This window comes from Etheostoma cragini, chromosome 17 (genome assembly GCF_013103735.1).
Source record: "Etheostoma cragini isolate CJK2018 chromosome 17, CSU_Ecrag_1.0, whole genome shotgun sequence".
In the NCBI taxonomy this organism is placed as follows: domain Eukaryota; kingdom Metazoa; phylum Chordata; class Actinopteri; order Perciformes; family Percidae; genus Etheostoma; species Etheostoma cragini.
This window is the reverse complement of record NC_048423.1, coordinates 12845837-12873063: the sequence shown is the minus strand read 5'-3', so window position 1 is coordinate 12873063 and position 27227 is coordinate 12845837. Positions and strand designations below refer to the sequence as shown.

Here is a 27227-nt window from a genome sequence, read left to right as displayed (position 1 = left end):
TTATGAAAGGGAATTAAAAGGCAGACTCCAGTCAACATTATTATAGTCTTTTATTCTTCCAAGGCACAGCTGATGTGTTGGCAGGACAGGAAGCTATCAGAATACATTCAGGGTGATTCAACACAAGTACACAAAGAAGTACACCCTGTCACTCTCAGTGAGGGGTCAGTGACTGCTACATGCTCGGTAGTTCCCAAATAAAGATGAAAATGCAATTAACATTTAGAGCTCTGTCTCTAACCCCCATGGGGACGGCTCACTAATACTGATTAAGTGAGGAGGCTTCACACATACACACACATCCAGATTCTCTATTTAATAGTCACATTTGCCCAGCCATAAACGTGTAATAAAACTTGATGAAATACGTTTTAGGGAGTGAAAGTGTGTATTCATTGATCTGATTGCATTTAATATTGAGTTTCCAATCATTTGTTGTTGAACTGCTGTGTAATTATTCCAGACAAAAACAGCTACACCCACACTAACACCTACTGGCATTAATGCCTGATATATCACATACAAGGTTTGTTTTTGTTCTCAAACCACCTGGGTCTTCTAGAAAATCTGTGTTAGGATGATGCTTAAGAGCATTCAGAGTGGGACTACTTAGTTTACACATAGAGAAAAGTCTAAAAGCATGAAGTTGAATAGTTGAATAGCTGTCTGAAATAATTTGGTTTTGATACATTTTGAACAGTTCAACTGTTACAGAGTGCAGAAACAAAGCACTACAATTAGTTAAAAAAGAGAAAACATTCTCTCTCTTTTTTTTTGCTAAAAAATAACAGACCTCAAAAAGCATCTCTAAAGAAATGGTATGCCTCGTTTGTTATAACCTGGATTTTAAGTGTTAAGATGAGGCTTACAATAATTTAAAACAAATCCTTTGGCATTGTTCACTGTTCAAGTTGAACATATTTCAAACCAAGAACTCAAAACAGCAAAAACAACACATCTCATCTCGCCTTACATTTCTGTCAATCGTACTGAAATTGTCTCTTAAGTGCCAACCTTCCTGCAATCAAGGTAGTACATATTGAAAACCTTACATTTTAAAAAAAAATTATACAATCACTTTTGAAACTGTATAATTAGCCTATAAATCATAACACTTTTAATTCAGAAGATCTTTTAGTTCTTCAAGTATGAACATCACCGGACAGCAGTGATGTTGTATCACCTTTTGAATTAATAGATCTTCAGTTAAGAACAGTGTTATTACCAAAAGTAAACATGAGGAGAGCTCATCAGCTCACACACGACTTTACACTTCAGTGTCTAACTTAGTGTATAAAGCTCATAGCTGAGTGTTGTCCATTAAACAAATAATTACTGTATATACAATTGACAATAAGAAACTCACTGAAAAAATGTAATAAGAGTAAGAGTAAACCCTCTAGGAGACAAGTGTCTTAATGTCATAATTTGCCTGTAGAAAATAGAAAAAAATGTCATGCAAAAAATATATACCTGGGATTTAGATAAACTCTTGTAACACAACATACCAAAAATATATATTATAAACCGTCTTGGATTCGCCTACGTGATTCCACAGTTACAAATAAAGAGAACTGGATAGCAAAGCTGAACTCACTCCAATAAATGAAACCTGCTTGGTACCAAATCTAATGGTTGCTGGTAAGCACCACATCACCATCAGTTTCCTCTTTTAAGAAGTGCACTTATACTCATGATGAGTATGCACATTGCTACGTTTACTCAAGGCATGGATGGATTACAAGACAATGGGTTCCTGCACAGACATGCGAAAGGCCCCACACCACCTCTACTACATAGGAACAAGATACAGACTTTGAGACGCCTCTGCCTTTTTTGCACCTTTTTGTAGTGGTTACACTTATCTCTTTGTGGTCTTGTGTCGTTTTAATGTCTCTTAGTGCTTGTTTAATGTCTCTTTGTAGTTATTTTGTGTCTCTTTGCAGTTGCTTTGTGTGTCTTTGTAGCCGGTAGGCCCATTCAGTAATCCATACATGACTGGAGTTGTGTGCTATCGTTGCCAAGTTAAAAGCGTTACATTTTCAGTGACCAGGGTGTTTATTGGTACCAGGGGGTTTTGCGCACCCAGCGAAGTGTGCATCCGGCATCAGTGCGGATCTTGATGGAGGCTGCTTCTGCTTCTCTTACGGTCTCCTTCACTGACTGCATCAGATTCTGGGCGTTGTGGACCAACATATCCGTGGCCTGGTCAGGAAAACATTTGGATAAAAAAATAAATAACCCCAGAAATGGGACAAAATTAAGACAAGTTATCAGAGAGAAGACATTTACTCAGGTACTGTACTCAGTAAAGTACTTGATTAAATTGACTTGAAACTGTACTTGTACTAGTAATTCTATTTGTACTTTTACAAAAGAATGAGCTTTTAGGCATACACTGATCTGAAATGCCGGGCCAGTCTCTGATTGACTTTGGCTCATTTTAAAATTCAGTGTTATTCAGTTACATTCATCTATCACTAGTTAAATTTTGGGGAAAAAGAGAGTGCTGTTATTGAAGTGATACTCGGTATCGTGTGCAATTTTGGGATTTTACCTGCTCTGACTCCTCTTCACTAATGTTTGTCCGTCCCAGCATGGTGGCTTTGACAGTAGAGAGGATCTTCAGCTGAGTACTGATGGTAGGGATTCGTTCACACACCTTTGGAAGGAGAAAAACATGTTATTTATTTTCTGTACAAGACAGAAGGACAAGGGCTTTTCAACATGTGTCTACATGAGTATGTCCTTACCTGCAGCAGGTTAGTTCTGATGCGTCTGTCAGTGCACTGCTTGGCAACTTCTTTAGCCAGTCTCGTCACCTCATCTGAGGCCTTGGCGATGTCCTTAGCACACTGAATAAGCGCACGCTTGTTTCCGCTTCCACCACGCACCAACCGAGACATTTCTGCCATTAGCAGAGCCATCCGCTTGGCTGCTGCTATGATGTCGTTACCCTGCGAAGAACGGAGAGAGGTAGAGGAGGAAGCAGTAAGAGCAGTTAGCAGGATACTGAAGAGGAGTATGGCTTTGGATAAGAGAAGAGGAGAATGCAACAGAAACATCTTGCTTGACTCCTGTTTCCACACATTTTTCTGATATTCTTAGGATTGCAGGATACTGAAAATTGTGTTATCAAACAATAAATGAATGCTGGTGCTTTGTATGAATGAGTTTGACACAAATGACAAAAGCAAAACATGCACTACAATTACAAGTGGAAAGCTGCATGCAGTGTCAGTGCAAGATAGTACATATTCTTCAACCCTCATAGATCAAGATTATTCTCAAATTTACATCTGTGATGTTGAAGGGAAACAGCATTGCAGTCCTCATCGTCTCCCTTAACATCACAGTCAAGGTTAATACCCACAAGGTGATGTTCACAGTGTTGGAGCGATCACGCACCCTATGGTAAGAAGCAATGAATGCTGGTGATCATATACGGCAAGCAGGCAGTCTAACGTCAAATCTACATCACCCAAAAGTCTTTGGGAAACTGTCATCCTTCGCTTCACAGGTTGGCCGAACAACAGGTGGCTGACAACAGCGGATACAGCAAGACAGAGTGCCAGCTCTTCCTTTTAACCACTTTACCTAATTATAAACATAATGAAGGGACTTGGAGCCAGGTGGTGCTACAAATAAACTCTCCATTCCAACATTCCTCAACCTTTACCAATTCTGTCAGGTCCATCAAAATCAAGAACAACACAGACAATAAAAATGCTTTAGGATATTTTATTGTATAAATTACGAACTAAATTTGGCTGTATTCAGAGCAGTCCCCTGACCTTTCATGAGCACCATGAACGAGCAGAGAGTCAGGGCTCTCACAGTTTAAGACTGGGACAGTCTAAGACAGGGTATACGTTGTGTGTAGCATAGACGGGAGCAGCAAGCAGTTAAGAGCAAACTAAAGCAGCTTTAGGTAGTGCGCCTAGTTTAAGTGTTGCCATTCAGCAGAGACACTCAATTTCTGGATAATATTTTTGGAGGAGCCCTGGTTTGTTATTGTGTTTTGTTTGTCTGAATATAATTTAGATGTAAAAGATGATGAGAGCGGTGGATTGCGAAAAACTGTGACAGCCCCTCCTTTGCCTCCAGCTATTAGTTGAAGAGATAAAAGATGTTAGCACACATCCTTGTCTTGACTTGACCTGACAGACAGACCCCAGGTGGTAAGAGTGGGCGGACACACCTCTTTCAACCTCAGCCTTAATATTGGAGCACCCCAGGGCTGCATTTTAAGTCCCCTGCTGTACTCCTTCTACACACACAACTCCAACGCCATCATCAGGTTTGATGATGAAGCAGCTGTGGTGGGTGAGATTATAGACAAAAATAAAAAAAAGCCTACCTTAAAGAAATACAGGACACTCTACTGGATAACAACCTACGAATGAATGTCAGCTAGACTAAAGAGATCATAGTGGACTTTGGAATGAATCTGGGAAGGAACAGTAGGAAAAGTAGGAAAGCTGTAGGTATCTTAGTGTTCACATCCTTGAGGGCAGTACATACTGACTCATTGGTGAGAAAGTTAAGGCAGGGATTGTTTCACCGCCAGACGCCTGAGGAAATTCCAGATATCCCCTCAAATACTGAGGAATTTTTACTCCTGCAACATTGAGAGCATCCTGACAAGGAACATCACTGTCTGGTACAGTAATAGAACCACACTGGACTGCAAGGTCCTGCAAAGAGTGGTTAGTTTGGCTAAACATACAATAGGCGATGCTCTACCCTCCCTAGAAGAAAGATTACATACACATAAGGGATCACATTTCACTGGACCTGTACCTAATATGATTTTATGTGACAAATAAATGATGATGAAATGGATTGATTGATTGATTGATTGATTGATTGATTGATTGATTGATTAATAGTGAAGTGTTAGTGTGGCATCAGCAGAACCGTGCGTCAACCATGCCTGAGTGTGTTGCAACAACAGCTGCAGCTGGTTGGAAGTTTCCATGGTAGTGGCAGATTCAGAGCTCATCGTTTGCACAGCTACAGTGACTGTCAGCTAGTACCATGGCTAGTACTCCAAAGGATGTTCCTTTGTCCTGCAGGGATTTCCTTGTGTGCTGCATGTATATGTTTGCATGTGTGGATGCCTATTTATGTGGGGTCAAACAGCTGTAGGATCCACTCACCAGCTCAAAACACTGGGAGACTATTACAAATGCCAAACTGACCCACATCTGGTTGTGTGTGCACTCATGTGCATGTGCGTGCGCAGACCTTGCTGGACCACTTGCGCGCCTCCTGGTGGAGAGACTGGGCAGCGGCCAGAATGGGTTGATTGACAGGCTGGTTGGAGGGCATCATCAGCAGTTCTGGCTCATAGTCATCCTCACCATCAGTAAACTCATCTTCATCATCTACCTCTCTCTCCTCTACTGCCTCCTCATCCTCAGGCTGGGCAGGCGTGGCGGGGGATTGGTGGTTGTTGGTTGATCAATTGGGATGGGAAGAAAAGGGTGGGAGGCAAAGAAGGAGGGAGAAGGAGGTGGGAAAAAGGAGGAATATGGAGGAGAAGGGGAAAAAGGAAGCCAGGGATGGCAGGAGGGAAGGAAGCATGGGAAAAGGAAGCATTTAGTACAGTATGAGAAGCACTGGATGGAAGAACAGGACTGAAGATGTATAGGAGGGAAGAAGAGTGAATACAAGCACTATGAAGAGGCAGGGAGAGGGGAGGTGAAACTGCACAAGCAAAGATAGGAAAAAAAGGAAAGAGGAGCTGGTTTGGGCAGATAGCAGATGGATGACATGCCTTACTCTGAGGCAGTGGCTGAGTTGACAGTTGGTAAAGCATTTGCAAAATCATACTGTAGCACAACTGTAGCCAAATCCAGTGGATGGCATCCTTCTGGTGAATTTAGGAGTATAGCAGTGTGCTGGGAAACTGAGTGTGGCGCAATGCCATAAAAGATTAGAAATGTTTTGTGCCTGGTTTCCAAAGACACCTCTGATGCATATCATTAAACAGATGTTGTCAGGAAAGCTATAGAGGGGAAAACGGTTACGAGCTTCAAAAAGATAATAAGGGGTTATTTACACAGTTTCTCTACACAAAAACAACTGGACACACATATTGAACATAGACCCCAATAGGGATAAGAGTGCAAAGAATACAAAGTCTACTGCAAACATTTAATGTAATTGGTCTCTCGATGAAGGATACACTCCACAAATTACTATTTTTGTTATATTTACTTTGTGCATGTAAGTGTGTATGTCGAAGCCATTAACAACATTAAATGCCAACACCTTGAACAGATGACAGTTTCCAGTTTTCCCTCTGAAATTGGATTTGAGCCACTGATCTCCACATTCCATCATCAACGTGATTATAGAAAAAACTTGATTTCAGGTTATTCACAGAATGAGAAGGCACTTCATCATCGGGCAAGTGAGAGAAGAAGAAAACTCCCTAAGGTCATGTCTTTTAACATGACATAGGAATATCACTAACCAGATAGCTTAGAAATATATGTATGACACTGATTTTGAAAAGGCATTTGATGGGGTGGATATGCAAACTGTAGATTTCTGTGATTGTGTGAACTGACCTTGCTTGACCACTTGCGTGCCTCGTCGTGCAGCTGCCTGGCTGCCACCATCATGGGTTCGCTAAGCACCTCTCCGGCCTTCTGCTCTGGGAACTCCTCATCCTTCTCTTCTGGAGGAGGGGGCCGAGGCGGGGGCACCTCGCCCTCTGGCAGGGGGGGCTTGGGGGGTGCCTGTTCATCACTAACCTGGAAAATACACATATAGACACTCATATCTTACCGATACCTATGTAGATCAGGAACAAAGGGGGATGTGACTTTGCACCATCTAGTGGTTGTATCAATAAAGACATTACACGTCCACACACTGGGGCTTTAAAGAGTAAAAGCAGAGCTTGCTGCCCCCTCTGGTTGAAGGTTTTAGGAGTGTTTCACCTCTGACCAACATGCAAATGTACTCTATTGCACTTGTAAAAACATACAACAGTGATGTCATGAGGTCCTGGAGTGCAGCAGTACATAACTGCAGCAGGGTGAGCCATTAAATCACTGGAAGTCAGCAACATACAATTTCTAGTAGTTAAGTTTCTCTTTAAACATGTGATACCAATTTGGTTTTATTATAATCTGCTAGACTATACTGTTTGTCCCAATATTGCCTTTTTTACAATACGTCTGATTGCTTACATGTATACATATTTTTAGACTTACAGTAAAATGACCCAAACTGTTCTTAATTTAGCCAAAAATATGTCATTCATGTGAGACCCAATTACTCACAGTAAGAAGCTGATTGAGAGGTATTCAGGGCCTTTAATATATGTTTTTTACTTGGCAAATAAGGCCTGGAGATGACGTATTTGTTTACATTTTATTCAGTCTTAACCTTCATCCACAAGAATTTAAGTGAGTATGCACTTTGCAACACCCATCTTCACATTTACAATTACATATGAGGGCCCACTCTAACCAGTTTTCTGCTGTGGGACACTCAGCAGCTTCACTGGAGCATTGGGCAGATCAAGGTCACTGCTACCAAAGCTGATGAAGAATTACTTTCCCCGTCTGTATTAATGCATTCATTTTTAGTAAGTGGTGGTAGGAAGGTTTACTGTCTGCGGATAATATGAAATATGTGTTTGAGTGTGCGTACATGAAGTTGGTCCAGGTCAGGTGGTGGAGGAGGGAAGTCAGGCTCCTGAGGTTGGAAGGCTTCTCTAACTTTTCCAACTGCAGCCAGGATCCTCAGACACGAGTCCAAATAGGCCTTTTGCAGAGCTGTGAAGAAGAAGGTGGAGCATAAAGAGAGACAATGAAGTGAATAAACCTGTTATACAGTATCTCTTACATGTGCTTGCACAGTGTATTCTTGTACCTTTATCTTGTATGTTCCCAGCCACAGCTTTAGCATCCATCACCATGGGTGAGATGGTGTGGGAGAGGACATCGGACGCGTGTTTCACTGTATCTCTGAACCGTGGATCTTCAGAGTTCTCCACCTCCCGCTTAGCCACCAACAGGACTCGATTAGCTCGTCTTGCTATGCTTGTTGCCCCGGCAACAAGCATTTGGGGCTGAACATTCGCCATAGCAACTCTGCACTTGTCGATGTCTTTTTTTATAGCCTCCTCAGAAGCATCTAACAGAGATTTGGTGTCGATGGCCTCGTCCACCAGACCTGAGGACACACACACGCACACCCACGCACACATGCACACACACGCACATGCACACGCACACGAACACAAACACACACACACACACACACACACACACACACACACACACACACACACACACACACACATACAATGTTAATGTAATTTGGAATGTATGTTGAGATCAACAAGAACTTGATCTGCAACTAGAAAGAAACTCCTCACCAGTAAGTCTCTCAACATTGTCAATCCACTGGTTCTTCATGGTGTCAAAGTGCTCGTATGCTGCTTTGTTCCCTGGATTCTTCAACAAGATCCGTGCAGCAGAGGTCACCTGGACATCAATCAACATGCCAGACTGTTTTGTCGGACTCTGACAGCTACATGTTTAACCAATGTATGCAATGGTGTAAATCAGGAACACCTAAACAAACATTAGCACCTGTGGTGTGAGCTCCCTGGCGTGTTTCACAGCAGCATGTATTCCCTCTACTGTACTCTTATTGCCTGTTCCCACAGCAGCAGCCTTCTCTGCAGTAGCCCCCAGCCGACCTGCGTGGGCCTCAAAGTTCCCTGCACGCTCTTGAAAAACCTACAACAAATATTAATGCTGGTTTTAAAGACTACAGACATGATCATCCGCTTTCATTTAGTTTCCATTTTCTACACACATAATAACCGGATGGAGCAGCACAGATTGTTGTGCATTACTGACCTCCTCTCTGTTGGGGGCATCGGGGGGAGCAGTTGCAGCCACAGCCAGAAGTTTGACAGGGGTGGTGGTGTCACTAAAAACATCAGAAACTTCCTGGGTCATCACCTCCTGCATATGCTGCCTCAGGTCCTGGTAGAAGCGGAGAGTGTCATATGAGTCCACTAGGTGGAGCTCTGCACCAATACTCTATATTGATTATAATGATAATGATCACCGATGTATCAGACATAGAGGACTTCATGTTTTTTTATGGATGCACCATTCGATCAAATGAAAAGATTCTAGATGTCTTGTGCATCATTTGATTTACATTTCCCCAAACATTAGCCTGGCATATTTGGTTTATTTGGAAACTTTGTGATCTGCACTATCATTTAAAATAACCTCAGTGTGTTTGAACAATGCTTGCCTGTATAGAGTAGGTTTGTAATGACAGTGGATTGTTGCATAAATGAATGGGTGTGTTTGTGAGAAAGTTGAGCTACCTTGAGGCTGTCCAGCAGTTGTGCAGCTGTAGCTCGTGCATGAGGAGCCTCAGCCTCGCCCCTGCCGGCCATGTCCGCCAAAGATGTCATAAGGGTCTCTGTTCGGTCGCAGCGTCCAACCATATCCTGCCGATACGGGCCCAACAGACCTCCTGCCAGTCTCCTCCCTTCTCCAACCATTCCTCTTATTGCTGCCTGACCTTGGGAAAGACACAGGGCATAAGTGATTTTCCCATCACATATGGATACACAATAATAAAAACCCAGATACAACAGAACAATTACAAAAAACTTATTTAGACATGACTAAATTATAGCATTGTTTTTGTATTTGTTGCTTACATGATCTAAGAAGTACTAGGAATGAAAAGGGTGAGAAATGGCTGTGGTTTCTATATCTTATCTTGTAAATTAGAGAAGAGGTAATGTTTTAAGAAGTCATTATGTGATTAATATCTGTAGTGTTTGGTTATATCCTCTAAGAAAGCATATAGTGGGCAGGTACCTGTGTTCCACTGTAGTATCTCACACTCTGCCCCAATAGGGAAGCATGGGAGGAAATAGGAAACAATCAAATGACAAAACATGCAGCAACATGCGTCAAACAAAGCATTAAAAAAAACAATGCTTCCTAAATGACTAAGTTAAGTTATTCATTCATTCAGTGATTCACTTTGGGCATTTAAGTCAATGGCATCAGTCATCGGCACAGTCATTTCTGTACCATATTCAGATATGTTGAAAATGACACATCCCCCTCATGGACCACAAACACCTCACATCTTTCAGGATCCCATAACTACTTTCTTGACCACTTTCACACACTCTCCATCATCCGCACAGACTGACAAAAGGCATGGAAGGTCAGAGTGTTTATTTTAGAACTACAATTTCATACATAGATCCCGAGAGCTGTCATCCAACCCCGCTCACCTACTCCTCTGTCATCTACTCCGGGGTTGTTTGCCCAGCGGAGGGCTTGCTCCATCTTGCCCTCCAAGGTGACGGCAGGTTTGGCAGGTCTCATGTTGGCCACGGCACGGTTGGTTTTGGACTGTAGAGTCAGCAGTGCTGCCCCAATCTGCTTAGCCAATGCACGGGCCTCCGGGCTGTCACCTTTGCCCCTGAAACAGTAACCGATAGAGAGATGATTTGAGGGGGAAACAAAAAGGTGTAAAAGCTATAAAGTTTAAAAATTCATTGTTAAATAGTGGCTTCAAACCCACCAAATGTCTTACCAAAGCCCTGTTAGACACCATCTTAAAGGAAAATACTGTAAGGCTTATGCCACTTTTCATCTTTTTTGTCAACATTACTTGTTGTCTTGTCTAGCCAGAAATTGAAGGAAATACACTGTGAGTTTAATTACTGTTGACACATCTAAGGCCAGAAGAAAAAAATATGACAAACAAACTGACAATCAGACTGCATCTAAAATGTATTTCAAATATAAAATTCGGTGGCAGAAACCTCAAAATGAGTGGTATTTTCCCTTAGGTTCTCTATTACTGACCCTCCACATAAATACCATAGCCCCATCTGTTTCACGAGATATTTAAAGAGAAACCTTATTGTAGGACTGATGCTCAGGCTAGACAGGCAACAACATATTTTCCAGGCAGGTAAAATAGGCCACCTAATGGTGTCATGAGGTTGCAGTTTAAGTCTAGAAAGAGAGTGTCTAAGAATTACTTGAAGTCACGAAACATCATTGGTTGTGCATGTGTCCAAAGAAGGAAAACGTACTGTTTGCGTAGCTCCACAAGTCTGGCGGTGAGGCCTGCGATCTCACTGATGGAGCGCAGGATGTCATCCCTCTCTTTGGGGTCTTCACATAGGGCAGCGATGCGCTTGGCCTCTGCTAGCAGTGCTCTGATGTTCTCCTCTCCCTCAGGACCGCCGTTAGGATCAGCCAGCCAGGCCTAAAAATGCACATATATGGCTTAATTCTCATACAATGAAATAAGCAACATAAACCTGTCTTTACAGATGGGAAAAGTTTACTAAATATTGTTTATTTTAAGCATTTCACAGTTGCTCTTTTTCACATTTAGCCTGGTCCTACCAGACTTTTGTACATTTCATTGTACTGAAGGGAAATTTAAATTAAGTGGAAGTACATAGGAGGGCGGAGCCAGGCTAATTCACATTAGTTTATGATTGAAATTGTTGTTGAACAAAAGAAACAGAAACAGTATAAATAGAGGAGTATCTATCCTTCATTGGAAAGAGGGTTGTCATGGATAATTGTGTTGTTGTTTTATCTGACCTGTGCAGCATCCAGCCTCCTGGCAATGGCCTGTTTAGCATTGATTAGAGCCTCCAATCTGCGAGCAGCACTGTCCACTTTGCCAAATAACAAGTCTAAGCCCTGCGAGCACTGTCCTGCACGCTGCACACACCCTGGGGTCGGGCCCTGGCCTCTGTCATGAAAGAAACACACACGCAACTAACACAGGACTACAAAATGCATACAAACATAAACTCTACCACTGCACTACCTGGCCCGTAGATCTGCAATCTGGTCAGTCATTTGTCCCAGAGCCTTAGTGGTTGCCAGTATATCTTTCCTCTCCTTCCCAGCACACAGCTCTCCCACCTTACCAGCTTCATCCAGTATCACACGCAGGGATACCTCACCAGGGTCTCCTGGGGACGTTGACACACAGAATCAGAATGTGGAAAAAACATCTTAAAAGCTAATGGAGTGTTTTAGCAAAATGCATGAAAAGTCCAGTTACCTGGTTGTCCATGGGGGTCTTTAAGCCAGATTTTAGCTTGTGCCATCTTTGACTCTATCAAAGCCAGAGATCTCTTCAAAGCCTCCATATCCTGAGAGTAAGAGAAAACACAGCATTGTGAATATAGCTCTGTCAAAACAGCCGTGGGTATAAAATAACATGATGGGATTGACTCAACATAAATTACAGTGCTGGTGTTAAGCTTCAATTTTTATACTTTATCAGGCTTTGGCTACAGTAATACTTGTTAATCGAAACAATTCTTTGTCAGTTTTGATCATATTGTGGGATTTGTCTACAATACAAAATATCCAGTCAGGTTTATACTTTAACGTAAAGGATCCCAAATATGGTTTGATTATTGATGAATTACAGACATTTATCATCCCATGTATGTCATTAATAAACAGTTACTACATTAGTAGAATCATAGCAAATGCTATGTACTTAACTGTAGTCTCTTAAAAGTAACCCCAAAAGTTACTTTCATTAAAGTTATTATCTGTAACATACAAATCTAATACTACATGATTTATTAATCTTTATTTGAAACAAAAGTCGTTATGTAGCATTTTCAGAAAGTATGTAGCCCAACTAACCAACTGTAAAAAATAATAAAAATAATAACTAACAAAAAAATTGAAATGAAACATTAAAGAAGAGGCTTTTTCCCTGCTCAGAGGAGAATGAACCGTTTAAGCGGAAGCGTTCAATACAACCCATCTATTAAACATGTGTCAGGACACCAAACAGCTTATTTCTATAATTCATGACCTGAGTGGAGGACAGTCATCGTGTGCTGGTGGTTGCCCCACACACTGACAGTAAGCGCTTATTACAGCTCATTCACAGCTCAGTATGTGGTATGTCCACAGCAAACACACACACAAAAACACAAACAGACAGATTATTGTCTGAGGTAGCTGTGTGCAGAGAAACATGCAAAGTTACAGGTTAGACTGATGAAACAGATATTGAGTTACCAGTAAAATGATCTTATGGCACAGCCTTTAATTAATGTGCCCAAATAAACATTTCCAAGAGAGTATAATCTGCCCCAAAACACTATCTTACAGTGCTTCTGAGAGCTCCATCACACAGTTAGCAGCACGAGAAAGAAAATACCATGACTGAAAATGGATTGAATGTCTGAAGCTGTTATTGTTACAATCTTACAACTGGCATCTGTTTCAAGCCATTTGACTCAAATGGACATCTAGAGACAAACAGATGCACATATAACACTATAGTGACAATACAGATCACGTCAGCTAACAGTCAGTGGACTAAAACACATGACACACTAACTGTTAAATACCAGCATGACAGATACATATGTAAGCATGAGGACATGTCCTTCACTCTCTCACACAGGCACACCTGCATGCTGGAAACCGCAGAGGGGGAGAGAAACAGACTTACCTTCTACAGTGAGGAAAAGAATGGAGGAGGAAGGTAAAGAAAGAAAAGAAAAAGAAAAACCAGGAGTTATACTACCAAGCAAAAAGAAAAAAGTGGAGACAGAAAGAAAAGAGTGCAGCAATGTGTGAATGGAGTGTGTGGTTATGTGTGTGCAAACAGGCTCTCCAAAGCAAAAGTGATTATCTGATTTAGGTATGTAGGGCTCTTTTAAAGTAGTTGTGGGGGTTTAGGTTATAAAATGAAGAAAATCAGAGTTCAAATGTGCAGAACAGGTCATACCTTGTTGGCCCAGGCGTCTTCATCCCACGTGGTGAGCTGCAAGACTCTTATGATCTCGTTGATTTCAGCGCTCATCTTTTCAAATGTAAACCTTCTGTTCCTCTCTGCCTCCTCAACGCCGGCACCTCGACTGCTCTTGGTTGCGACAAAAATCTTTATGGCTGAGGACAGAAACGTAAGTATTGAAAGTATTCAACAAACAAAAACAATCATCAGAATAATGTAACTTGCTCCAGTACTTTAAATGCTAGTGATTTTAAAGCTGTATTAGTTTAATTTTTGGCCACTTGGAGGCAGCGGAAGCAACATAGACTCTTAAACATAAATATAAAATACCTATATTTATACTTAACATACACTTTTATGTTGATATGGCAAACTCCACTCCAGATGATAATTATCTGCAGGTTCATCACCACAATTGAACCCTTTCGAATAAGTAGAAAATATTGATTATGGCAACTTTATGTTGCAAAGTGGTTGGTGATCTTGCAAGCACAACATTTTTTACATGACATCCACAGCAAGTGTTTTTTTTCTTTGCTGGTACAGTATACAGTATGAGAGACGCTAGCAGAGCAGCTAGTAGGCAAAGTGTGTGTGGCCTGACATACCCAGCAACTAATGACTGTAATTATCAGCGTTGCTATAACAACTGTTGGATGCTCAGTGACCTGCGATGTCGTTTGCACACACACACACACGCGTGCCAAACGCACGCACTTATACATACACACACACAAAGTCGCACAAACCTGATATAAGAACAGGCAGCAGCTCTTTAACAGTGTTCATTGAGTTGACTAGCATCTGTCTGTGTTCTTGGTGTGTCAGCTCCTGCTGCCTCTCCTCAATCATCTTTGACATTTTGGTCATCCCTGAGGGGAAGAAACAAAAAATGGGGAATTCTGGGGGCATAATTTATTGTTCTGTGAAAGTCAGAGGTCACCATAATCATACAAACCAGCAGGTATAATGCAACGAATAGTCCTGACCTTCGGTTTGTTAGCGTTAGCTTCACAGTGTTCACTATGCTCAAACGATCAGAGGCCGAGGGCATCCTCCAGCATATCCACTAACTGAGTAACTCCAACACATCCAAACAGATCATTACTTCATGAAAAACTGATCTCGTACAATCACAGCATCAGTCAAGTGTAAGAAACCCTTGGCATCAGTTTTCCTCCAGCTCATTATGCCACAGCGCTCTGACACCACAATTGACCTTATACCTCTGATGACAAACAGCCTGTTGGTGCTGCTCTCCTGCCAGTGAAAACATCAGATCTTTAATCACAGCTTCTTAGTGTCAGAGAACAGTCAGTAGTTTAGTTTTCTAATGGCAAATGTGTCTTTGATTACTCTAAAAAAGGTTCATTGCACTGTTAATGTTTTATTGGTGGCCATTGTAAAACAGAGCCACAAGTGCAAAAATATAGTGTCATTTGTGATAAGTATCATTTAGTTTATGAATTGACCGAAAATTATAGACAATTTCCTTTTCTTCAAATTGGCTGTTTTGTCCGAAAAGAAAAGAAAGAAAGCTCCAGCTGACCTGGTCCCAGGTTCTTGGTGTAAGTGATGAGGTCATCCATGGTCTCCACCACCTCAGCTACTGTCAGATACTCTAGGATACCTTTACACACACGAATTATCTTACGCACCTATTAGAAAACACAGACATATCACAAGCAGATCGAAAAACAATGGCTGATGATTTTACACAAACTTTATTTTATAACAGTAGTTCTCAGCAGTGTTCTTTGTGTGTGTGTGTGTGTGTGTTTGTGTGTGTGTGTTGGTGCATGTAAAGTCTTGTGATGTTTGTCTTGTGACTGTGAAAAGTTGCCCTTTCAAAAATTAGGCTAGTGATGAGACATGGAGAGCATTATCCCGTGCCCAATGTGATTCCACTTATCAGACACACACACACACACACACACACACACACACACACACACAGACTAGTACCATATCCTCACACACAAACACATCCTGAGTTATAACAGAGGGAAGTCATTTGATCTCAGTGATTAGATCTGGCTGCATTTGAGGCTCAATTACAGACTTGCTCAAAGAGGAGTTCCTCCTTTCTCTGTGCAGCTATATAAAGCTTTATTTCCCTGAAAGATACCACACCTCTGAAGTAAGAGTGATTCTCAGATCACATACAAGGAAATGAAGAGGCAAACACACACACCTCTGCCTCGTCAAAGGTGAGGAGCAAGTCAGACGTTCCAGACAGTATCCCTCTGGATCCATCGATCAAGTAATCTCGCGCAGGAACGGAGTATGGATCCGCCTTTAGCATCTGAGCCGCCTGGATGAGCTTGGAGCTTGAGTTCTCCACCCTGAAAATACACATCTGGCTTAAGACGAGCAGCATACACATTTACCAATCATAGGAATGTATTACCTTGCAAATCAAAAAGATCATGTCTCATGTCTAGAAAAGAAAACCATATGCCTCGCTTAGAGAAGCTGCTCTCCTGGTAGAGATGGTAACGAGGTGAGCACATAGGGAAGTATACCCAATTTGAAGAGATTTTTCTGTTTAGTTCTGCATTTGAAAGTTTCTCTCATCGTTATAAAAAAGGAAAGACCAGCGTCAATGCCCTGTCATAAATCTTGGATTTAGTTTTTTACAATCGTGTCAGGTTTCATTTAGTCAAACCTACCAATATCTAATTTACAATGCTTGAATGTTCAAAGTTTAGGATATAATTTCGTAATTGTGAATTGCATATCAGAGATCAATGATTAGCTCAACTTGAAATTTAGAATTTAAGAGCCGTTGAATAAAATCAAGTCCCTCCTCTTTCTGACCCCATTGGTCAGGGTATCAATGGCTGCTGGTTCATCTAAATTTAGGCTGGTTCACATTCCCGCACACCCCTTTCTAAGCCCTGTGAATGAGATTTATGGTGTATGTGCAAGAAGGCCTGAGAGAGCTGTGTGTGGATTTGCCAGACCCTTTTCTTCAAATTACGACAAATTGAAAATTCAATTATATAAAAATGCACAGTAATAGACGCGCAAATGCAACACATACAGGCAAGCAAACACAGCCAGATGTCTATGCCCTAGGATTGCTGAGTAGCAGCTCTCAGCTGGCACCCAGAGTTCATGTCAGCTCTTTGGATGCAAGCTGGAAAACAACAAACAGCCTCTCAGCGGTCTGGATGCAGAGAGCCGGCCAGTTGCCCGGGCTCGGCCTCAGAAGTGGCTCTTTGTTGCAGCTCTTTTCAACAAGTTCTCTGTGAGATAAAGTGCATCATTTCCATACATTTGTCACTGGGTATTTCTATGAGTGACTGTGGGTGAGAGAGGGACAGAGGGAGTTATACAAAGAAACAAGAGCAAGTGCTTTTTCTTGCACAATGCTTTAAAGATTTAAAGACTTACTTAATGAATGCAGGAGGCATGTCTCTCTTCATCACCTGGTCCTCGGTGGTTTGAACAGTCTCCTTTCCCACCTGCAAAATACCAAACACACACACACACACACACACACACACACACACACACACACACAGAGATCATTTACCACATGACCATTTATTTTATTATCATAAGCGGCAGCAAGGAAATACTATTAAAGTAAGCACTATTAATAGCCTGAAGGGTGAACGGGTATGTATCAATTCACACCTATTTCAACCATGCGTGCATATCATATCTTTCAAGCTTTGAGGGAAGGCAGCTCGGGTTCTGGTCTGATGTCTGTTATTCTACATGAAGTGTGAGACATTTATGCTGCTCTACTGGAGGTTTGTAGTCATCAGTACAACATCACCAATGTAGAAAATGTTTGGCGTGTAATCATTTTCCACATTAAATCAGGCACAAGTGATATTCAGGACCTGATAAATGTATATGCTCTCTTTTTTACTGAACAAATCAAACTTGACAGTCGTAACTATGAGTATTGATTTTTTCCTCTGCTTAGGTCCTACAATGGTTTCTTTCTAAATGTGGTTTAAACTAAGAACGTTGACATATTCAAAGGACCTTCGTTATTAATACATTTTCTCGCTCTACAAACATTACATAAATAATGAAATACATATTCTGCATTTCTATTTTGCACACACACACACACACACACACAAACACACGCTCACACACACACACACACACACACATACACACACACACACACACACACACACATCACATATGTTCATATGGTGATGTAGCTGGCTAAAAAAAACACATGTCTGTGAAATATATCCTAGAACACACACAAACACATGCAACCATACACTGACACACTTGAGATGCAATTGAAGTGAGATGATAACACCAGCCTCTTGCTGCTGCGTCGATGAAAGGTTACGTAAAGTGGACTTTCTGGCAACAGAGACTTGGAATCTATCTATTGTATATTACATCTATATTATGGTTACTACTTACTTACATTGCAATATTTGTTTGTATTATGGGCACCTCACTTTACTTTACAATACCTTTTATTTAATTGCAATTTGCATTCCTTCAGTACTTTTTGCACTTTTTGTTGTTTGCCTGTTTGTTTGTTGGCTTGTTTGTTGGTTTGCTTTTTACTTTGTAAAACTGCTGCAGTAACAAGGGAATTTCGCCATTGTGGGATGAACAAAGTATTATCTAATCTAATCTAATCTAATCATACAACATGTTCAAACAACACCGATTCATACAACACTGGACCTGTCATGTCTGGCAATGGTGTATAAATGAATTATCACAAAATATAATCAATGTCTCTGAAGGCTTACAGTCAATGTGTCTGGTTGAATTTCGTTATTAAAAAATGCCAGGAGCTTTCCCAACTTTAAACTGTGAGGAATTCAGCTCTAAAGTAGAGTAGAGCGCACACTGATGAAACCCTTCAGGTAGTCACATAAAGTGAAAGATCAAAGACTTGTGTGAGTTTCTTGTAAGCAGCAAAGCTTGGCATTGATTATTCAATACATAATTAATGAGAATTTAAGTGGTGTGCTGACACACAATTCAACGGTAAACAGCTGTCACTCAAAGCTGACACAATACAAATAGTCTGATCTTAGATCCACAGGCATCAGCTCCTATGTGGGTGCTTTCATACTCTTTTTTTCTCATACTTGCACATTACATGTAACCTAACAGTCCAGTCCAATCAAAGAATAATGGCAAAAGTCAGCTCCTGCAAGTAATGAATAACGATAATGTTATTAGAGAATGTCTTGGATAATGACCATGAAATTACAATTGATGTTCAAAGTTAGTTGCATGCCGTTTTCTATGTCTTTCATCCTTGCACACACATAATGTGTGTGAGACCTACTTAGCCACTTAGCGCAGACCAAGGTAACGATTTGACACACAAATTATAGCCATACATATTATAGCCTTGTAAGGTTGTTATAGCTAACATGTTAGCAAACAGTTGCCAATGAACACATACAGAGGACATGGAGCAACATTAGAATTCATTTGGAGTTGTGGTTGTGCACATCTGACTAAAGTGACTCCCCTATTCACTCTCTTCATAGCTCTATTTTGGTCTCCACCAACTGCAGTGGGACATATCTCGAACTTTAGCTACTAAATCCTTGAATATGTTCACCACCTGTAACCGGTTGGTAACCCCCTCATGACTTGTCTATTCATACTTGGACCCTTTTCTTTCTGGATGTTGTGTATATGGAGCTCTCCACGGCTTGCATAGGTGGGGCCCCAAGAAGGACTTTGGACACTTGGCTCAGCATTGCTGAATCCATGAAGTCCATGCTATAGATTTGTGCTATGGCCTTCTCACTTCTGTCTGTGTGTGTGTGTTTGGTCCCTTTTGTCTTGTGCCGGTCTCCCTGTTAATGTCTCTTGTTTGTGTGTTTGTGTGTTTGTTTTTTTCTGTATGTCTTGTTTGTGAGCTGCAGACATCGTTCTTGCTGTTGTGTTTTTGTTGTCTCTCCCTCCTTCCTGTGTTTCCTTTCCTAGATTTAGAGTGAAACATTTGATTGCAAGGAAGGATAATGGAAAAGGTGCACCGTGCCTTCTTCTGTGTGTGTAGTGTACTTTTCTGAATGTTGTCATCTGGACCAACATTTTGCACTTTTGTTTGGCCCTTTAAATAAATAAAAATTTGATCACGAAAAAAAGAATAAGTTCACCAGCTAGTTGCTAACTTTGTGTTTCTGCAGTTTGGGGCTGAGCAGGTAGTGTCCAGCTGCTACTGCTGGAAACAAAGCCTATGAGAGCTGTGAGATTAAAGAAAAACAACAAAGTTGTGGGTCATCCGTAAAACTAACACAATGAGCTAAAAGATGCTAAAACACTGTGGAGGTGAGAGGAACTACAGAGTTGGTGGATGATTCTCTGACCTAAATTACTTATTTTATCGCAAATTAAATTACTTATTAGCAAGATGGAATTAATCAACATTTTGACAATCAACAAACCAATTTTTTAACAAACCATTTCAGCGCTTGATGACACAATAATATATCATTCTGCAATAGAATATAAGCCAGGAGTAGATTTAAGGCAGAATGAGAAGCAGAGGGGACTAGACTCATCCTGGGTATGCCAATGAAAAAGAAGAGTTGGCTCCTATTTACAACAGGCTGAGGACAGTTAGTGTGTATGTGTGTGTGTTTGTGTGTATGGGCTGTAGGTGGGAGGGTTGACTATGAGGCTTGGCAGAGTCTGGTCTGAAGACGCCAGAGACACATCCCCTCCCTCAAAGGGTGCCGGTGTCCGACTGAAAGTGGCTATTCCTCCTCCTCTCTTCATCCCTCTTCTTCTTTCTTCATTCTGCATCACGCTGTACGACAGTTTTAGTCGACAATCTCGCTCCTCGCATCCCTGCTCCCGCTCTTCCCTCCTCTCTCTTTCTCTCTCCAGAGAGTGGCTACTTCACTTAACGGTAAATCTATTTATTCCTTCCTCCCCCTCCCCCAGACATACTCAGGATCTATGTTGACTGCTTCAGGAGAAGATACTTCTCACCACCACTAAGGCAGCTCGCTGTCATCAGCACAACTTTAGCAAGCTAACACTTTAAACCAAATACACCAACAGCATCCTTCAGATCATTAGTCGAATTAACCCACGCACAACCTCTGACAGAGACTGACACCATCTTATTTGTGGGTAAGTGTCTCAGTGACCTAGATTTTAAGTACCCCCCACATCCAGCCCGCCCTGGACGAAGTTAACAGTGTAATTGTATCGGTATGCAGTGGGACTCTTGTGGTGATGCTGGCATGTAGCGGTATACTGTGTTATATCTAAGCTCAAACTGCGCAAGTGTAGGAGTGAATCAGCTTTCTAAAATAAAGAGCAAGTGCTCAGAAGTGTATGTGTATTTCAGCTTTAGGTATCTTTTACATCCAATTCAGTTTATCTACCCAGCAACCAACCAGTGCTGATTTTACAAGCTCTGTTTTCAAGGACCTTTTGTGCTCTCTTTCAACACCTTCTTGTCACCCACTTCTTAACTCTCACTCCTCTATTAGTGGACTACACAACTACTCATCATTCCTTCTCCAACTGCGTATGTAAGCATTTAGCTGTGTTGTTATGCAGAGTACAAGATACAAGAGTAAACACTATAGGAAAAAGAAAGGATCTGAGGATAAGGCATGTTATACTTTTTATTGCATCCTACTTTTCAGTTTTTGTGTTAATTTTTTGATTCACAACAACATCAACAACAGCATTTTTTGCTGTCCGACACCTTCCAACTGTGTCCTCAGCCCTTATCGTTCTCTATGGCCTGGCATCTCCATCAACTGGACCCAGCGACATGCCTGAGGCTGCTATTAGCCTCCTTCTGCTCACTGTCTGCATGGATCAACTGATTCAAGTCAACGAATGGCTGTCAAAAAAGGACAAGCAGAGAAAAAGAGAGAGATGTCGAGAAGTGCCCGGTAGCAATGACATATTGTAGACTCGGTGCAGCTGGATGGTATCGCATAAAAGGAGGATTTTTCACTGTGTTTGAGTTCAAACTGAATAGCCCTTTTATTCATCTTAGTTGATGATATATTTATGAAAATGATCTTTTTTGTCCTTGCAATGGGAAGCAGGAGCCTTATGTGTCTATTCAAAACTTTGACATGACAAATGTTAGAACAATTAAAGATGCCTTATTCACTGTAAATTATTTTAAAAGAACAATTCAACAAACATTCAGACTATCCAATAACATAGTTTCCATAATGGGAGTCATTTAAGTCAGCAAAGGTGGACACTGACTTTGCTAAGTATTAATGAACTTCCTATTTGCAGAATCCAAATGTTTTTTGTCTTACGTCATAATCCTTCTGACATATTCTTAAACATGCTGAGTAATATCACAAAATGCCTTTAGACAGTACTGTATATGTTTGGATTTATTCAAGAGTTTAGTCCATTCCAGATGAAAAATCATGGTTTCCTGCATACTAGTATGATATCAAAATAACAATTTCAAACTTTATTTCAAAATGTCTTTTTGTCCTAAAGTGAAAAAAAGTACAGAGGAGCCATGCCCAGAAGAGCAGCAACATGATGTTTTTCAGGATATGCAGAAAAATATAATAAAAACACTTTAACGGGAGAGCAAAATACAACTGTCAAGATACCAAACAAAGAAGTAAAAATCTATCTTTAAATCTGGACAAAGCGGAGCATAGACAGCATCGTAGTCTGTCACACAACTTGCATTACAGTTTTAGTGGCATCCTGATCAAGTCAGCTCCACCAAGTGTGAACTTGCACACTGTGAGATACATTCAGGCTCAAAATAATATGAAACCAGCTTCTTTTTGTAATATTACTGTGAATCGGAATAGAGGGAGTGTCCGTCTGCTACTGAGTTCTCCTGAGTGAGTGAAGCCCGGTCGCCCCTGCAGCAATAACAATGACCGAATTGGCCTTAATGATGTGCCCTGTATTGATTTTTCCAGTCAGTGCATTCAGACGAGACATCATTGTCTGACTGAAGAGTGCCTCTTCCTACACAAAATGACAATTTAGACTCAATATGACAGAGAAGAAAGAGACAGAGGAGGTCAAATGGGACGTGTAAAGTGGAGAGAGATTTAAGGAATTGGGAAAAAAGAGAGCAGGGAGGAAAGTGTAGGAATTACTATGAGGGGAAGAGATTGGAGTCCAATAAATGACCACTGAGTGTATCTATTCTCTAGGGAGGTTATTATGAATGGGCTGAGTTTTCTTAAGTCATTGTTCTATAAATTGCAAATTCTGCAACAATCTAACTTGGTTTAATGAAGTATGGCACAAGTGACGTTCCCTCTGATCACAAAGTGTGTGTGTGTGTGTGTGTGTGTGTGTGTGTGTGTGTGTCTGAGAGAGAGAGAGAGAGAGAGAGAGAGAGAGAGAGAGAGAGAGAGAGAGAGAGTACAGCATCCTGTTAATTTAATCAAACACTTGTTCCTTCCACCCCACAAACTTCATTGAGCTCAGCGGCCATCTGATTACCAATCGGAGCAAAGTTTGAGGTGTTGTGTCATGTGTGTGTGTGTGCACAGAAGCTAAAAAAAAAAACTAATGCAGGAGCTCGTGAAAGACGCATGAGCGTCAGCTCGGTGTGTGGCTGTATTATATATCATTTTAATGGCTAACAAAGATCGAGATTGCTGCAATAAATCTATCTGGAAGCCATAGCCTATAAAAAAATGAATGTAGCCTAAACTGTCCCATGTGCAATGCAGGACAGTGTGATGACCTCCTATTGTAATAATTTATAATTAATTAAAAGCTATACAATCAGACCAGTCCTTCATGATGATAGCCTACATATGGATGCTGACACTTTGCCATTGAGGCTTTTAGTAAATTGACGCCCTGGTTCTGGTTCGAACTCGGGACTCACCCGTACGAGGTTGCTGACTGCCGCCTGCACCGCAGCCACCGGCACCGTCAGATCTGGGATGGCTTTTCCGTCCACCTCCCCCTCCTCGTGCATGATGACCAGGTGGGAGATCTGCTGAGCCACCGGCTCCAGGATACTCTCGATGGTCTTAGTGTGAAACACCGGCATCTTGAACGACTTTTACCGCAGACCCGACAAAAGAAAGGCGCTCCAGTTCTGAAGATCCCCCTTCTCTCCTCTCCTATTCCTCTCCTTTCCTTTCCTTTCCTTTCCTCTCCTCTCCTCAACGACACCGACAGGAGTACAAACCCGAGTTGTCAGTCCAACCCCTAAGACAAAACCCTCATGCGTCTCTCCTCCTTGTGTGCACCGTCTCTCCTCTTGTGGGTGAGCACCTCGGTAAAGGCTGGACTCAGACGGTCGGTGTCCTCCGGTGGGAGCGATCCAAATCGTGACAGAAGGAATCACCGCCCTCCGCCCAATCACAGCCGAGGAATAAAGCTGCCAACCGGGTTGGTGTTGGTGCGCACTGACGTTTTCCCTGAACGCACACGCACGTACATCAAACACACACACACACACACACACACACACCACACACACTGTAAGTGAAAGCGCTCCCCAAATTACGTCATAGCCTACATGCCAGTGGCCCCAAAAAGGAAAGTGTTGGGGTAACTTCATTGGAAGAGACTGTGGTTCTAAGATGGCAGAAGAGGTGTGTGCAGCAGAGAGGGGAAACATCAGGAAAAGGTTGTCAACATGATAATGAGATCAGGACCTGCACCATTATGTTGAAGAAATCCGGTGATGTCTCTTCATGAAGCTTCAAACCTTCATCTGTCATATGATCTGTGATCATTATAAAGGGGGGTCAGGAGTTCATGTCTCTGGGCCTAAATGTTCAGGTCTAAATAAAGCCTATGGATTCAACTTGCTGCTGGCTGCAGCTGAAAGGAGTGTGTCCAGCAGAAGGAGACTTACAGATCCTGCAACTCACCCACACAGTTTCTCCAACTTCTTCACTTTGACAGAGATGAACAGCTGTCCGTTTGGTTTAACACCCACCTGACAAGTTGTACATGAAATTGTGTTTGCCTCATAGTGAAGTAACCTGTTTTTACTCTATAACTCACTTGTCACAGTGTGTGTGTGTGTGTGTGTGTGTGTGTGTGTGTGTGTGTGTGTGTGTGTGTGTGGTTTCTGGTGGGGTTGCCTCTGCTCTCTGCTCCTCAGATCTGAATATGTGTTGGGGAAACTGGAGACCCCCGCAGCAAAAACAGTGGTATTTATACCCCTTTGACCCGGTGTAGACCAATGAGCCTCCAGCCAAGAGTCACCCTGTGTGTGTGTGTGTGTGTGTGTGTGTGTGTGTGTGTCTAATGTGGGTGTGGTAGACAAGCCATCCAAACCAGAGAGACCAGACCCTCAAGTCCACCTGGTTAGAATAGACCCTGTTACTCCTCCTCTCCTCTCCTTTTTGTATTGATAGGATTTATTTTCAATTTTTTGTTTAGGTTGTTTTTTTGTTTGTGTTTCTGTGATCTCAAAATAGTCCAATAAAAGGTACCTTAGGGACTTTAAAAACCTCTCCTCTCCTCTCCTCTCCTCTCCTCTCCTCTCCTCTCCTCTCCCTTAAAATTGTCCTTAAAGAGGAATACGACTCATACTCACATCTCAAATCCATATAAGGATGGAGTAGAGAAGCAGTAAAGTAAACTGCTCATTGTGAGTAATTGAGGGGGAATAGGACTAACTGTGATTGGCTCCAGTAGCACTGCTGTGAACAATCTGTATATGTGGACTTGTCCAAACAGACTTTGATAGAAAGCATTGCAGTAGGTTGCTTAGAGGATTTTTGTTGTATATGCTTTCAAAAATGACGCAATGGCCAGCTGGATTGTGCTTGTTCATTGCAACAAAGTTTACTAAAATGATGACACCACAATATAACTTCAATGTCCATGTGATTGTTGTGAATGTATTCACATTGATTGATTGTATGTCTTGATTGGAGCAGAGGTGCTCAGCCTTCCTGTGACATGTTTCTTTTTTGGGAGTGGGGTGTTGGTGTTGGAAGTAAGGGACAGTGTCCACTGACTCACACTCGCTGCTCCACACTGAAGCTTTCCTGGGAATCGTGAGCATGTTTCTGATCATTAACCACATTAAACCTTATCTTTAATTAATCTTTCTCCTTTTGTTTTTGCTTTTTTCACTCTTTTGTTGCCCAATTATCTGCTTTATTTATGTTTTTTTATGCTGAAATAGTTTTTGTAAAAATTCGCACCAATTTGTAAGCCTGAGCACATCAAGAAAAAACATTTAAATTAAAGCATCTCTCTGCTGCACTGATGAACAATGTTGTTAATGTATGAGCTGAACTCTCTGTCAGTCTCGATCGCTCCATTACAATCTCAGCATGAGAGACAGGAGATTAAAAATTCAAAGATTCCGGGGGTCGACTCCCCCAACATTTTTATTTTTGAAGGGGAGCTTTGCTGTTAACGTTTTAAACAATGGTGGGAAATATTGGCAGTATTGCTGTGACCATTAAAATGCAAATGCAAAAAAATCAGCCCTTTAGGCTCAGCTGTGTGTATGATTTCTTTATTATGTTTGTATAAGTATGAATAAAAATCTGCTGCAGTCATGTTGATGTCTTGTGGAACAATACATGACAACTTGGGAGAGCTACAACAACAAAAGCCCCATTTTGTTCAACTATATGCTTTTAAGGAATCAGATTTATTTTATATTTAGTATTTCTAGTTGGACTCACATGGATGGCAGTTGATAAACTGAAAAGTCCTGCTCTATTATCTATTATTATTTGCATACACAAACTACAACTACATTGTACCTTAAAAATGTAAGAAATGTGTATTAAATTGTCTTCAGTTTTTTGTCATAAAGATATTGATGGATGTTATTGTTGTTTTTACTAAAATAAGTTTTGATTTTCAGCATGTTTGAGAGTACTAAACTGCCTGTTTGTAATTATAATTTCATACTTGTACCCAACAGGGCCCTCCAGTGTTCATCTTAAGAACACTGTCCCTGAAGGACAAACTGTGGGCCACTGAATTGAATTTATTCAGTGGCCCGGTCTGAGTCTCATAGTCACTTGTTTTGGATTTTTAAATTCCTGCAGTTTATTTCATGAAATATGAATTTCACTTGTTAGACCCACATATACTGTATGTCCTCTAGCAGATGTTCACAACTGTTCTTCTGACATACAGCGTGAACACAGTAGGTCTACAGTAAGAAAGCAAGTGGGTGTGTATATTACATGTGTTGAAGAGGTTGCAGAAAGACAGAAACATTTGGAGCTTGGAGATTAATACACACGATATATGTATCATAAAAATATTTTATTTATTATACAAAAATAGCTCAACATTAGGTCCAGCCTTGTAAAAGAGGAAATGCTTATTTAAATAAAATTAGATAAATAAAATTATTTTCTTCGTTTATGCGTGTTTAAAAATCCATACTCTTAGTATGAAAAGTTCATGCACAAGTAATACAAAAATATTAAACACTAGTATGCAGTGAGATA

At 41.2% G+C, this 27227-nt stretch overlaps 1 protein-coding gene across 7 annotated transcripts; it reads right to left on the bottom strand.

Annotated features, from left to right (window-relative positions):
- Nucleotides 1–1912: 1912 nt before the first annotated feature.
- LOC117960210 (vinculin-like) lies at nt 1913–24146 on the bottom strand. 7 transcript variants are annotated; one of them, XM_034897931.1, is made up of 24 exons: nt 23663–24145; nt 17227–17297; nt 16022–16172; nt 15377–15485; nt 14577–14699; nt 13822–13982; nt 13543–13545; nt 12121–12211; nt 11881–12028; nt 11649–11802; nt 11126–11301; nt 10313–10503; nt 9885–9911; nt 9380–9579; nt 8895–9023; nt 8622–8771; nt 8405–8513; nt 7897–8199; nt 7675–7799; nt 6582–6767; nt 5251–5427; nt 2754–2957; nt 2558–2662; nt 1913–2205 (listed from the first exon to the last, which is right to left on the bottom strand). In XM_034897931.1, the coding sequence occupies exons 1-24, from the start codon at nt 23828–23830 to the stop codon at nt 2059–2061; spliced, it is 3408 nt and encodes a 1135-aa protein (XP_034753822.1). In that variant the 5' UTR covers nt 23831–24145; the 3' UTR covers nt 1913–2058. The 7 variants fall into 7 exon arrangements, with proteins under 7 accessions (XP_034753822.1, XP_034753826.1, XP_034753823.1 ...); XM_034897935.1 differs by lacking the exon at nt 5251–5427 and having other exon boundaries at nt 23663–24146; XM_034897932.1 differs by lacking the exon at nt 13543–13545.
- Nucleotides 24147–27227: the final 3081 nt, after the last annotated feature.